The sequence below is a fragment of the Oculina patagonica genome, chromosome 12 (genome assembly GCF_052425735.1).
Source record: "Oculina patagonica isolate OP01 chromosome 12, crgOcupat, whole genome shotgun sequence".
Lineage (NCBI taxonomy): Eukaryota > Metazoa > Cnidaria > Anthozoa > Scleractinia > Oculinidae > Oculina > Oculina patagonica.
In genome coordinates, this window is record NC_135769.1 from 32,174,079 (window position 1) to 32,189,051 (window position 14,973).

The 14,973-nt window shown below is 40.0% G+C and overlaps 2 protein-coding genes across 5 annotated transcripts in view; one reads left to right on the forward strand and one right to left on the reverse strand.

The window, feature by feature from the left end:
• The window catches only part of LOC144633173 (polycystin-1-like protein 2), a 29,903-nt gene extending 22,790 nt beyond the window's left edge, over positions 1-7,113 (forward strand). For all 4 annotated transcript variants that reach the window (XM_078491976.1, XM_078491978.1, XM_078491974.1 and 1 more), the window contains exons 14-19: positions 158-427; positions 1,031-1,468; positions 1,671-1,907; positions 2,284-3,720; positions 4,450-4,618; positions 4,922-7,113. In XM_078491976.1, coding sequence (XP_078348102.1) covers positions 158-427; positions 1,031-1,468; positions 1,671-1,907; positions 2,284-3,720; positions 4,450-4,618; positions 4,922-6,873 — 4,503 coding nt within the window. In that variant the 3' untranslated portion in view covers positions 6,874-7,113. The remainder of the gene's footprint in view (positions 1-157; positions 428-1,030; positions 1,469-1,670; positions 1,908-2,283; positions 3,721-4,449; positions 4,619-4,921) is intronic.
• Positions 7,114-8,016: 903 nt separating this feature from the next.
• LOC144633197 (tRNA-dihydrouridine(16/17) synthase [NAD(P)(+)]-like) overlaps positions 8,017-14,973 on the reverse strand; it is a 39,158-nt gene continuing 32,201 nt past the window's right edge. Inside the window, exons 8-13 of the mRNA XM_078492011.1 lie at positions 14,190-14,286; positions 12,535-12,605; positions 11,417-11,541; positions 10,227-10,270; positions 9,400-9,475; positions 8,017-8,812 (exon numbers count right to left, since the gene is read on the reverse strand). Coding sequence (XP_078348137.1) covers positions 8,697-8,812; positions 9,400-9,475; positions 10,227-10,270; positions 11,417-11,541; positions 12,535-12,605; positions 14,190-14,286 — 529 coding nt within the window. The 3' untranslated portion in view covers positions 8,017-8,696. The remainder of the gene's footprint in view (positions 8,813-9,399; positions 9,476-10,226; positions 10,271-11,416; positions 11,542-12,534; positions 12,606-14,189; positions 14,287-14,973) is intronic.

Sequence of the window (14,973 nt, forward strand, 5' to 3'; positions counted from 1 at the left end):
TCGGTCGCATCTGATCTATCACGGTAGGACGTAGTCATACTTTATTCAAGCCCTGTTAAATACTTTTGTGAACACTCCAACATCCCGGAATTATGCAAGTGTGAATGACAATTGACATGCTGCTATAATGCATTAAACACTTCATGTTTCCTGGCAGATGACCATGAGTGGTTTCAATCCCTTCACATGGGACAACAGCTCCGCCCTTGTAAAGTCTCACGTCCTGACCTTGAACCTCAAAGATCACAAAGGACAAACTTTAACAGTAAAAGAGAGCGAAGAGGATATAGAGATGAAGATTCCACGAGAAGTAAAAATAACGCCTGAGGAAAGCGGTTCTTTCTTTGTTAAACCCAGCAGTGAAGGAAAGATGCAATATCATGAAATCAACATGCCACGTACGAAGGGTAACGCTATAAGACTTAGAGTGAGTATGATGATCTTCCCATTTACCTAGACTTTTTCAGACAAGTGTTTTTCAAGTGTGTAACTCAACTCAGAGAAGTAAACGTGCAAGCCGCTGGGCATGACTTTATGGCTGGGCCAATTATGGTAAGCGCGTCGCACGTAGGATCAAGAAGTCTAAATTCCAGCCCTGTTCGGGGTCGTTAGGTCCTTTTCTTGGACTTCCTCTTTTCACCAGTAAGTGTAAATGGGTTTCAGCAAATAGTTTGTTCAACCAGACCAGTGCTGAGCAGGGGATGGGAAGGGAAGGGGGCAGAAGAAATTCTCCTAGTCATTCGATGCTATGGAAAGCCGTGTTAAGTGCCAGTCCTTTAAGACACTTGGCTCCAAAAAGGCTCACTTGCTACATACCAGCTACTAAGCGAGCTTTATACTCTAGAAGGTCATTAAACAAATTATTTGAATTCCTCCTCCTCCTCACTTGAACAAGTTTCAACACGCTAAAATGTCTTAGATATCAACACTGATCAATCTTTCGAGTCAATTAATGCTTATTTTTTGTTTTGTTTTTTAACACCCCTATGGCAGAATCTTTGGTTAATCAAGTTGTAAATATTTATTTCAGATCAAACCAACAGGATCTGCCGTGTTCAAAGTGTTTGTGCGATATGGTCAGCGGCCAACTGTCACAGAATATGATGCAACAAAGAAAATCCCAGATGAGTCGTGCTCCCTGATGACTTCCCAGAATCCTTGTCGCGAAGAAGCGTACGACATTGTCCTGTACTACGAGTTGATCAGTAGGCCAGATCGATATTTTATCGGTATCCTGTACGAAAAAGATGAAAAAGGACTCAAGAGGCGCAAGAAACGGTCATGCTTCGGACAGGGTCGGCAGAAGAGATCGTGCGTGGAGTTCAAGGATCCTCCAAAACCAGATAACATAACGGTGAAGCCAGTTTTTGATCCAAAGACAGATAGTAATTACACCATGAGCATCCAGGAAGAGGCATGTCTGTTTTGGGACAGCAGAGAGGAGCGCTGGCTATCAAGAGGATGTAAAGTAAGCTTGTCTATTTTATCTCCAAACAACGCATTTTATCTTGAAACAATAAAAATACCAGGTAGGTAGGTAGGTAGGTTTGTAGGTTGGTTGGTTGGTTGGTAGGTAGGTAGATAAGTAACAGCCGCTTCTTTGATGAAAGAAAAGCCTTATTAATGATCGATTGTAACGAAATTAACTCGTCATTTATTTGCCTTGAAAGGTTGGACCAAGGTCAGATTCAACATCCTTACATTGCCTCTGTAACCATCTGACGTCATTTGGTGGAGGAGTCCTGGTGATGCCAAACATACTGGATTTTGATGTCGTCTTCACTGAGCTCGGACGACTCGATGAGACTGGGAATATCGCCGTCCTCTGTGCTATAATTGTTGTGCTACTGCTGTACTTAATAGTGGTGATATTTGGAAGAAGAGTAGACAAACGGGACAAAGCTAAGGTAGGAAGTACGGTAGTCTCCTTATACAACGGCTGCGAGGGAAATTAGGGAGTAGACAAGACTCCATTTGATGTAAAAAAGGGTCGTTCCATTGTTAAATTATGTCACAAACCACAAAATTCCCTATTCAATAAAATATACTTTGGCAAAACAGACAGGTAATAAGCCAAAAAAATGAATACGGATGGAAAGATTGGGAACTGAGGTTCAAACGACTAACATAAAAAAAAAAACAATATAGGATACATTTTTGCATTGAGGGTTTGCTTTATTTAAATCCAAAACGTCATTAACAAAGCTAGCATTGAATCTGCGCAATTTCATTCAGAGATATGTCTACAGAACTTATATCTTGTGTATGGTTTCATTTCTTTAGAGTGGTCCAGCTTTACATATACCTTTATCTCAAGACGCCAGTTTTGAGTACGAACTGACAGTGGTCACTGGGGTGTGGCGGAATTCTGGGACGGATGCCAACGTTGCCATCGTCATTCACGGAAGCGAGGCAGAAAGTCAACCCATAATACTCAACAAGAACATGATCAACTCAAGGACGGTGCTGGCGCGTGGAAACGAGGATGGATTCGTGATTCATCTGCCAATGTCCCTGGGTGAAATTCAGTATATACATGTTAGACACGATAATTCGGGAAAACATCCTTCTTGGTATTTTAGCCATGCAATCGTCAAGGATCTTCAAACAGGAAAAACATGGACATTTTTGAGCAACAGTTGGTTTGCATTAGAAAAAGGAGATGGAAAAATCGACAGACTTATAACTCCAATTTCTCCACTGGAAACGAAATCGTTTAAATATTCGTTGAATTCGCGAGGTTCCAAGAGTTTTTCTGAAGGACATTTGTGGCTGTCTGTTGTTACTAAGCCGCCATGGAGTAGATTCTCACGAGTTCAAAGAGCTACTTGCTGTCTGTGTTTACTTATGTCCGCCATGTTAGCAAATGCCCTGTTTTACCGGACTGACAAGGTAGCAGATCCTACCATTCAAATTGGTCCATTAAAGTTCAGCTGGAGGCAGATTGTGGTAGGAATAGAGAGCGCTTTGATAGTCACTCCAGTAAACTTGATGATTATGGCATTATTCAAGAACAGCGCTGAAAAACCATTAAACAAAGTTGAATCGACAAAGACGGAGAATAATCCTACTTGTATGCGACGCAGCCGAGCGTATTCTTGTTTGAGCTGTACGGAGGATTCAAACGACGATGAAATCGCGTCAAATAAAAAGGATGCGTTTTGGACAAGAACGCTACGTCGGCTGCGCGCCGGCACCAAAAAGGACTTCATGTTACCTCACTATTGTATATACATCGCCTGGTTTCTTAGCTTTGCTACGGTAGCTGTTTCTTCAATTTTTACCTTTTTCTTCAGTTTGCAGTGGGGAAAGGATATCTCCAACCAATGGCTATCCTCCATGCTGGTATCCTTCACAGAGGACCTGTTCGTTCTACAACCAATCAAGATAGTTCTTATTATAGTTCTAACCGCGTGTTTCTTTAATAATACTGAACCGAAAGTTGTTAACCATCAGAAGAAAACTGAACAGCAAATATCTTTCGACAACACTGAAGGTGACGATACAAAAAGTATCAAAGTTGAGATGCCAAATGAAGACGAGCTTCAGCAGGCAAGGGAGTACCAAGTCAAGGAGGCAAAAATGTTTTCCTTTGGTAGAGAGTTGGTTGGCTATCTGCTGTTCCTCTCGCTACTGACTATTGTATGTTACGGAACCAGAAGTCACCATGGATACCTCATGACTAAGAATCTTCAAGATACCTTCAGCAACTTTTCTTTGGTAAGTATCGGCTTTTATAAAAAGTGCATTAATGCCGCGACTTACTCACTAAAATGATGTGTAAAGAAATCATGCAAATTAATACATTTTGTTCTGAACGGTTACGCGCCAGGACTCGTTTCGACATGTTTGAAACTGAGGCCCCGCCCACACTGACCCGGGTAAATTTGAAGACGGAGAAATTTGAAAACGCCGCGTTTAAAGTTTTCCGTCTACATTAACCCGGGTAAATTTGAAAACGATACGCTTCTTTGGAGAGCATTTTTGAAAAGCCGAAAACGCCGTTTCAGTGTGGACGGTTGGCCTATACGGGTAAGAGATGCGTTTTCAAATTTACCCGGGTCAGTGTGGACGGGGCCTGAGGCAAAAGGCAACTCGAAAATACTTGTTATAAGTGCCCCGTTTTCGTCCGTTTACGTTCGATGGGGTTCAATAGAGAGATTAAGCATAACGTTATAAGACAAACGACAAACATGAGCTTGCTTTTCATTTTTTTTTAGCTTTATATCGAATTCTAAAACTAATCCTCGATAAAAATAAGGAAAAATCCCCCATTCATAACAAACACAAAACTATTCATTTTCGCTTACGAACGCCAAACGGCAGACGGCATAAGTTGAATTTTTACCGTTCGCGGGAAAATAACGTTATGCATAATCTCTCTAATGTATCCTTTTTGGTTGTTTTCGAGACAAGTACCTGATACATGATCTGTTGGCCCCTTTGCAGGCCAAAGATCCAAGGTATTTTTGGAGGTGGCTGGATGGTCAGTTTGTAGACGGTATTTACGCTACTGAGTGGTACAACAAGGACCGGGTAAAAGAACAGGAATACGTCAATAACAAGATGTCCATTCTCCTAGGAATGCCTCGTCTGAGACAACTCAGAATTCAGAAAGGTTAGCTTAATACTTTTGAAGTCTATATTTGTAGCAACCCCACGTATAGTGTTACAAATTAAAATCGCAAAGAAAAACTCTAAAGCCAGTTGCAAGTCTATCATTTTCCCACCTAAAATGTGAAGAATGATTCTCGAGTCAAAACCTGAAAGTCTGAAGCACTTTTGGCTGACAACTAAATTTTCCGACACATTTGGTTAAGCTATAAAATGAAAAGAAGGTCAAAAAACTTTTTCTGAACAGCAAGGCCTCTCAACGGTATACACAATATACAGTCATTGCTTCTTATTCATTCTGTCCCAGATTCTTGTACTGTTCCCGAGGAAGCTCAGGAAGTAATAACGCACTGCAATGACTTCTACAGCTTCGATGAAGAAGACAGAACCAATTTAAACCTGCCAGGCTGGCGTCCATACACGGGCTCGGTTGAATGGGCCAATTTTACTGACCTCTGCCCAGCACCATGGCGATACGTGACAACAGAAAGTCTTCAGAACTCACCAAGCTGGGGTTTCTTCCATGTTTATGATGGAGGTGGCTACGTTGCAAATTTAGGATACAGCATTAGACCTGCTAAGCTAGTCATTTCTAATTTGCGCAAACATGGCTGGATCGACCGCCAGACTCGCGCCATCTTGCTTCAGTTCAGTATTTACAATCCCAATACAGGCTACATTAGCATCGCAACGTATCACTATGAAATACTGCCAACCGGTTATGGCAATCCTTTCCCAATGATTGACACGCTGCTGCTGACGAGTACCCAAACCGGTTTTTACCAGTTTTACCTGATTTGCCAGCTACTGTTTATCATCATAGTGGCCCTCTTCGTTTTGAAAGAGGTGTACAAGATCTACCGAAAGAAATGCGCTTATTTTCGAGACGCGTGGAACTGGGTCGAGTTGTTACAAATAACTTCTTCTTTCTTAGTTGTGGTCTTCTATGTGATAAAATCAAAGATGGTTCTTAACAGTGTTATAAAGGTCAAGGAAAACCCTTTTGTTCCTGTGAGTTTTGGAAAAGCGATCTCATGGACCCACGCAGAGAACGCCGTCTTATCCATAGCGGTTTTCATCGCAACGGTGAAACTTCTGCGCATGATCCGTTTCAACCCTCACGTCAGCATAATGATGACGTCATTCCGTGTGTCTAAAAAATTACTTCTGTCGTATTCTGTTATTTTTGCCATTGTCATTCTGTCCTATGCTCTGCTTGGTAGATTGGCATTTGGCAGCGACATGCCGCGTTATTCCTCATTTCAACGCACACTGTTTTCGGAGTTGCTCATGTGTCTTGGCGGGAAAATGGATTTGTCCGAGTTGAAGAGAGTAAACCGTGTTCTCGGGCCTCTGTTTGGCTTTTCCTTTATCATGTTGATGTCGTTTATTTTCGTGAACTTTTTTGTCGCAATTTTGAATGATTCTTACGAAGACGTCAAAGATAACACTGATATACAGTCAAAGGAATTTGAAATGGCCGATTTTATTCTCGATAGGCTAAGCGAACTTTTGGGATTCAGAAAACAAAGTCAACAACAAGATGACGATGCAAGTAATGGCGATCCTGAATTGCTTGAACAACAAGGGACAGAGGAATCCGAGTCAAAAGAAAAAGCTAGCTTTCCAACCTTAGCAGTGTATTCTCACAGACTTCGCCGTATTGCAAGACGTAAACAACTGCAAAACGCGAAGCTACGGAAAAAAAGAAACTTACAGGTAGTTAGGTTTGATGAGGAGAAACTTGCTGGCGCAGAATCATCAAAAAGAAAATTCCAAAAAGTGAAGTTGGTTGTGTCAGGTTTATTAGCTTTAGATTCTTTACCTCATGAGCAGGCGTTTAAAAGAATGGACTTCTTGACTGGAAAACTTGCAAGGGACGAAGTGCGACAAGATATAGAACTCCTTTCTATCATTCGGCTGTACTGCAGCAGAAATGACACCGAACATTCACTGAGTTCCGAAACACCTTACACAATAAATGACATCGAAATGGCTTCTTTGATATCAGATTCTTCCTTGTCAATCAACAACATTGACATGGACAGAAGCTGCAGCGGCGATTCAGTAGATTACTCAGACAATGAAACATTAGAACTTCTTCGAAGCAGAGCGTCACTCCGTCCTTTGCCGCAGCACTTGAGAGGGAAAGAGCTTCAAGAACAGCTCCGATCAACTTTATTAGCAAAAAAGACTCAGGCGGCAAAACGACTGAAAGCTCCGGATCACGCGATCTTTAAGTATTATTCGTTCTATTAATTTTATGGCGACACGGACAGCAGTGGCATCTTCGGAAAAATCTTCGTCAGTCCCGAAGTGATTCCGATTCTTATTATCAAATCGGAGCCGGAGGACTGTGGGTACGAACACAGCGGTAAAACGTGGCGCGCGTGCGCACTTACCACCAAACGTTTCATCTTTTCGAAATCCTTCACTTTCAAGCAAAAAGTTAAAACAGTTACTGAAAAGTAAAGCTTTGTACGTTGCATAGTAAATGTTATAACTATTATCCTCCTAGTTTACCGGCTTATTATTTGGTTTACCAATGCTACTTTATCAAGATAACGTCAGGATAACGTAATAAGATATAGTATTTAGATTTCGTTTTTTATTTAACAATAATGAATTCATGATGTTTTTTTACCATGTATAAAGAAGCATATAAAAAAAATAATAAATAAATAAACTTTTTTAAAAGTCTTTCACACTTTCGCTTTTAACTCTTACAAAGTTCAAGGCACCGAAAACCGAAAGTGGCGTTGGATTTTTGCGTTTGACCGCTGTGAAGGGTACGAGTAAACAGAGGTCAAACGCACCGAAAAAAATCTAAAGGCCCCCAAGAACTCTTTTGCCGTACCCGGAAATCGGGATGGCCAAGACACTTAAACCAGGGCCCGGTTGTTCAAAGATACAGGATCAAAGTCAATCTTGATATGCTTTGCATCTTTTCTGTGAAGTTTTATGCAATGCATTTTGTTCTTTGACTAATATCAAACACCAAAATACATTAGCAGTAAAAAAAGATGTTTAACAAAAATTCAAATCTCGAGTAACTTTTAATCTGGATTAGCTGGTAAATCGGCTTTAACACAACTCGTTCCAGAACTATAAATGGGAACCTGACAGGTTTAATTGGAAAAATGTTAGATCAGGTAGAAGAAAAATTTCGTGACAACCTCGTGTTTAGCTTTTATAACATAATCACCTGGGTCGGATTGTTCGAAAGCTGATTAACAGTAACCCAGGATTAAAAGTTGATCGAGTTTTTAATTTTTCTTATGTCTTGTAGGGTTTGAATACAAATAAAAAACCTTACTGAAGAGCTGTAATACTGAATTCAATATTCATTCTTATCACTGATTAGCTTTCGACAATCATCCTTAAAACAACTGGTCCCCTGTTATAAGTATGTTATTTTAAGTCAACTTTCAGCGCAAATAACCACTTAATTCTTAGTATGCGTTCAGATTTTATTTTCCTCCACACTTAAAAAAAATTAGACATAATTAAACGCAAATAAATGTGTAGTTTTTCAGTGTTTCGTTGATTGATTATTTGCTTCTGTTCTTGCAGCATCGGATATAATTTGATTACCGAGCCACATTTGCATTCCGTGCGGAATTTACTCTGTTCTGGCGAACTTATAGGACGGAGCAAATATTAAACGAAAACAGTTGCAACAAATTGCCGCTGAGTCGTCGAAAATAATTGCGTAAATTTAAAAGTGTCTTAGTTTGGAATATTTGAAAAGACTGACAGTCCTTTTAAGTTCTGAATTTCCGCACGCCAGTCACTATCGGAAAAAAAAATTAAATAAAAATTAAACAGAGCTCCGGGCTTTGACGCAAACGTTTTCAGGGCTCTAAGCTTGCTCCAGGTAACAAAACCATGGGATTCACGGTGCCAGAGTGTCAGTCAGTACCATGTACGGTAAAAAGACGCAGAGCAGCCGGCGCAGATTCCAGCATTCTCAGTAGGGGATACTGGGCTTAGAAGTTGGAAAGAGCATCCAGTGTGAACTTTTAATCCCTCTCACAGCATGTACCCTCCAGTGTATCTCCCCAAGTTCTATCGCTTGTTTGTCAGCTCGGCAACTGCTCTGTTTTCACGGTTTCATTGACGTCTTTTTCAACAAGGTTGTTGATTTCTTTTGGGGCTGCATCGTTTTTTTTTAAACGAGCTGCTTTGATTCGGTGTCCTGAAAAAAAAAACAAGATCAGACAAATTAAGCAATGCATCATTTTTCTTACTGTGAATTAATAAGCTAGACTATGTGCAAAAGCGCCCTGGGGACGAGGTTGGACTATGTGGCGATAACTGTTGTTGTTAAAAAAATTCTGTTTGTGCAGAAAAACTTATTCAGAATTGTATCTCAGCTAGAAAAACATTTGAAAGCTGACTGATTTGGCATTGAAATTCATTCTTTAACATTCTTTGACAGACTTCCTTTGGAATAATGAACGAAAACATCTATGCTTTGCCTTAAAATTGAACTCAATGTAAAATTAGATAAGTTATGTTCCACTCTATCTTAATACGGTACGCCACTCAACAAACAACACAGCTTTAGGCCAACAACAACAACAAGCTTTATTTGCATGACTACTTAGGAATTTGGTAGTATTGCAAAAGCTACTTAAAGTTAATTACATATTTTTTCATTAACTAAGACAAAACAAAACAAAAAAACAAAATGAAAGAATTACTAATTAGGCCATAATGTCCACCGCATTGGTAGGGATAACAATTTTTCTAGATCAGTAGGAGTTATATTTACGTTATTACCTGGACAGTCCAAGGCCACGTCATTTGCCTTAATGCGACAACAAATGCGACACAAATCGAATGAACATTTCATGCCCTGAAATGAAATATTAATGCAATATTTCATACACTGTGAACAGTTGCTGTATTGATTTCCTTTAATTCCAAGCATCAAACATAAGAAATACCAAAGTTTTAGTTCTAGAAAAGCATGTTCCAGCTTCCCACCATTCTCGTCCCCATAGCCCTTTCGTTTCTCTTAGCCGGCTGGGCCTTGGCAGGAGAAAACGGAGGGCTCTGGGGACACAGAATTTCCGGTCCTAGATTCTAGGACTTCCGGTCTTCATGTATGCAGTCATGACGTTTTAAAAGAATGTATGAGAAAGTCGTTACGTTTTCGACTTTCGTTTAGGAATTCTTTGTTCCAAGCAGCAAATAAAAAAAAATTCGAATTAATTAAACAATCCTATGTCCCCAGACCCCTTCCTTTTTTTGTGCAAAGTCGGCTAAGAGAAACGAAAGGGCTATGGGGACGAGGATGTGACGCCACCGAGTAGCACTGGCCCATCTCCCGTCCCAGGCTTTGCGCGATCATTGGAACAGTAGTAACCTCAGTAACCTGAATTTTTAGCGCGGTGAATTCCTAAATAAAACTCCAACAAGAGCTACAGTTGTACAAACACGACCAGAGCAAGTCGTTTGGACTTGTTGATTTTGTCTGGCACAAACTCGCACAGAAGAAACGGGTTGCACTGCGCAATGGCCTACTAGTTCTTATGCGCTACACATAAGGTTAAGAGAGGGGGCGCCGGGCGGGGGTAATTAAATCCGTAAAGTAGAATACCCACCTTAGGATTGACTTGACACTTTGCACATATAGCCCACGTTCTTTCTGTAGAAAGAGGTACGAAAAATCAGCAAAGATCATACTAAGAGAAAAAAAAGTAAAAAGGCTGCATCGGGCCCAGTGCCCACACCACCACAGTTCATGCCGATTTCTGTTGCATTAAGCGTCTACGGGAATTTTTTTCTCCTCCCTGGAGGCGATGATAGTCCACCGTAGAGTTACCCCCCAGCATTAAATTCGCCTGTATCCATTTATACACCTGGGTGGAGAAAGGGACTGTGAGAGTGCAGTGTCTTGCCAAGAACACAACACAACGACCCTGCAAAACATTAGCATGGCCACCGCAGTAGTCAACTATTTTTGCGAGAAAACACGAATAAAATTACTAGGCAGCTTATTCAGACGAAGTTAGGACAGCGTTTGAGAAGGCCCTTGTCTAAACCGTTTTTAAACCATTAGTAGACTTTCACAAAGTCCTCCGACGCGCGGTTTAGGTATCGCTTTGCGACTCGCTGCGCGTCGCTTTGCGACGCTTTTCGGCTCGCTTCTCTCGCCAATAGAGGGCGACTTAGTTCAAGTCTAAACCATTAGCTACACTTGTTACACCAGGTCTAAAAGTAGTCTTCGTGAACGATGGCTCATTCACGTTGTAATAATTCAATAATAGTGGATACGGTATCCCCGTAGAAACCTTCAACTCAGCCCTAAAAAATAATCGGTCCTTAAAGGGGCTATGTCACGCCGGCAATTTTAAGCAATTTCGGCACTGAAAACTGAACTGTTAATGGAATTAAATGAAATATCACAATAACGGCTTAAAACTGTAAAAGAACTCAAAAGAAACACAGAAAGGCCAGAAAGGGCCATGGATGGGCAAAATTCGAGAAGATTTAAACGGATTGCGTTCGAATAAACTTGAAAAACGTCGGCTCGACCTTTTTCAAGTTTATCTCAATTTGTATGAAAGTGTATTTACAATGCTCTAAAATCATCCTTGTCTGTTATGTGGCCGTGATTTTGCCAATGAAAGACTTTTGCACTGCCAATTTAATGTTTAGAGCGCTTAATTAACGAAAATAAATAGAATTACCTAAAATACCGTGTCCTAGCCCCTTTTATCTCTCAGTTCGAGCTCGACGCTCAACATTGGTCACTACGTTTCCCACAAAAAAAGAAAACAAGTCAAATTACCATTTTTCGCTTTCACTTTCTGTTTCTTCAAAGCTTTTTTCATCTCTCGCACTTTCGCCACCTCTTTGAGTCTCTCTTCATCTTCTTTCATCTCGTCCAGTGTTCTTTTTACTCCGGGATTCGATCTGAAGTAAAGATACGTAAATCAGTGACTAGGTGATTCTCTCTGGAAATAATTAAGTGTCTTGTAACTTTTCTGTTTCAAATCTAATAATTCAGTAATTTGTAGAAGTCCGCAGTGACGTCATCAAAACCGAATTCAAAGTAGCCGCTAACTGTGCTAAATGGAACCCATCCTGACTTTACGTTTGTCATGTTAAAGACATGCACATTAGCCTTCAGGTAAAACGATCTGCCTGGGAAAGCTAAAAAGCACTCGTGACAGTGAGACACGTGTTATATTAGGCCCCGTCCAAACTAATGTGTTTTCGGAGGAGAAAATCCTACATGATGGCTGTTATGCTTTCAAATGCAAAATATTGTCGGCATCGCCGACCTTCTAAAACCTATCAAACTTATCGTGGGTGCGTTGGATTTATCACATTTGTCACATCCCTTTTTTCGTGGCGTCAGAGTTTTTATTACTTTTAAGTGTGGATGGGGAAAACGCAGAGGAGCGTTTTTGATCGCTGTAGTGTGAACGATAGGCGAAAACTCTTTAGTATGGACAGGGCCTGCGTTTCCTTCGCAGCCGCTATATGAATTGTCATGCAAAGCTTTAGCCGTGACTACTCACATAACTTTGAAGGAGAAACTCGCTAAAAAATAATTAATTTTTTTTTTTTTTTTTTTTTTTATTATATACTATTTTTTTTTTTTTGTTACTCTCCGGCAGCTGTTACATCACCATCATACCTTACTTGGTGATCGATCGTTATAAACTTAATCATTTATATAGCGATCGTGACATTGTATTTATAACGATAACCTTTTTCCAATGCAGAATAGAGTTAGGGTTTGTTTTTTTTTTTGGCCAAGATAAATCTGTAGAAGAGCGTCGAACGAGGCGAAAGAGGCGTACAGAAACTCGCGCCAACTCTCCTCGTTCCCAGGATTCATTCGTGCAAGCGAACGCTCGTCCTCAAGACACCTGCCTGGCAACCAACGCATGCCCTTACCTTATGTACGGCTGACACCTCCAATAAGGAATAACTGAGGAGTCCGGCTCACCATTTTGTTCGATATCTTTCTGTAAGGCATAAAAAGAAAGTAAAAGATTTACTCTTAACCCTCGTGTGTTTCAGTTCATTTCGGTCTTTTGTGGTTGTTTTTATGGACAAGAGGCGGATGTTTATGAAAAAATATAGAACTCAAAGGAGAAATAAATTAAGAAAAATGCATCCAAATTCACAAATCCTCCATCTGATAAACGGCTCAAACATGACATCGTAAAGGAAGTCTGACAGCGTTTTTCGCTCGACTATAAACTAACGGATGTATGAATGACAAAATAGGTAAATATTGCGCTGTAGTTAAAATACTTTTTCTGACGTTTCGGCAATACTGCCTTCTTTTGGGGACAAAACTATTTTCTTTTTGTCCCCTGAAGAAGGCAGCATTGCCGAAACGTCGGAAAAAGTATTTTGACTACAGCGCAGTATTTAGCTATTTTGTCATTTATACATGTAGCACCTACGCTGCGCAGGGATTCTAATTTTTAACACCCATATAAACTAACGGAACAAAGGGACTGCTCGTAGTGCGCAATATTTAGGTGCCTCCTTCGTTATTTTATCTCAGAATTTTAATAAAAAAAATTGCTGCTTCTATCTATCGACTGTTCTGTTAGTTGTATACAGTAAAAATCTGCGAGTAAGAATCTGCATTTTCCCAAGTTAGCGGCCTTAACAGGTTCTTACATATATGGTAATTAGCACAAACTTAGGCTATTTAGTTTCTTAGTAGGTTCTTATTTTCTGAAGAAAAATGTACGTTGTTGCTTATAGAATTTACAGCAATCAGCCTTTTACTTATATGAAATTTGTATTCCATTCTACGTTTATTTATGTGATCGCTCAAAAATAATATTTAATGATTTTCAACTTTGGCATTTACATTGCAAGTGGTGTGATAAGGCTCCTGGTGTCTCCAAAGAGGATCCAGAATGTCAACTTATCTTATTTCCCTAAAAGTAATTGATTTTAGTAATTAATTGTTTCCAAATTTTATGCTAAAGAGGTTCTTATAAAGAGGGTGTTTAACTGGCAAATGTTAGCCTAACAGGTTCTTACTCGCGGGTTTTTACTGTATGCCGATATATGCTTTCTCCTCCTACGCAGCCGCGCAGGAGGATGCTTTTTTGTTAACGGAAAACCACTTTATACATAGTGCGCATAAATTTTGCATTATTAATTCGTTGAAACACAGCCAACAGAGTCTACTGAAACCATCCTCGGAGACCCAGGGGCAGTTAGTGGGGGCGGGGAAAAGTCTATACGGGCGAAAAAAAATTCGGCGAAGAAAAGTTCGTTCTTGACTTTCCTTCGCCGAATTAATTTTTTTTTCGTCCATATAGACTTTTCCCCGTCCCCACTAACTGCCCCTGGGTCTCCGAGGATGCTAGAAAACATGTTGGAAGCAATATGTAAACACTGTAAAAAATCCAATCACAGCATGGTCCCTGAATTTTAGACAAACAGCAGGGTACTGGAATAAAACATAGCATTCATTTACTAATTTACTAGTCTCAGTTGTTTGGGCTCATCACGCAACGTTCCTTTTCCCAGGGGAGAAGCGTTCCGTGACGACCCAAGACTGATATTTATATACAAACCTGAACCCTCTCTTTCAACGTCTGACATATTTCTTTCATATGCTTGATTGACTTGGCTGTTCCTAGCACGTCTCTCATGTCTTTGTTTTTGTCCAGACTGCCAAAAAAAAGTTGCGTGTGAACTCATGCTCAAATACATGCCCCTCATTTTGTGTTTTACCAGCTAAAGCTGCTAATTAAGCCTGAGGGGCTTGTTTCTTTTAAAGACCTTTTGAGTTAATAAGACCCCCGAGGCTCAATACAGCTTTTAAGGTAAATCAGCTAGTGTATAAATGAAAGAAATCGAATGGAGCTTTTAACGTTTACTACTGATTAGGATGTTAAACAAAGTAACCATGGTAACTCCAACAAAATTTGGGCAACAATGTTGCACGTTTTCTAATTGCTTTCAGACACCTGTTAAGTGTTGCAATAACCAAACGCCGAGTTAAAAATAGCCCAGCGCACCATATTACACGTTTTTTTTATTCGCAGCAATATTGCGTTAAAAATCGTCCTGTTTTAACATACCATTACGTTAAATTTACCTGCGGTAATGGATGAAAATTCGTCGTTTAAAATCGCCTCGAGTAATAAGCGTGGCAAATTAGTGCTACTGTCAAATTTCAGCTGAAATGGAAAGTAGCTAGCTAATCGCTTTTGAATTAATTTTAATTTCACTGACAATTTTACAGAATGGTTGTTGGACATGTTTACATTTTAAAATAACCAGTGTCAAAAAAAAATACACTGCTGTTTATTCACCTTTTGTTGGAATAAACATAAATTTTCTTCGAATAGTTGC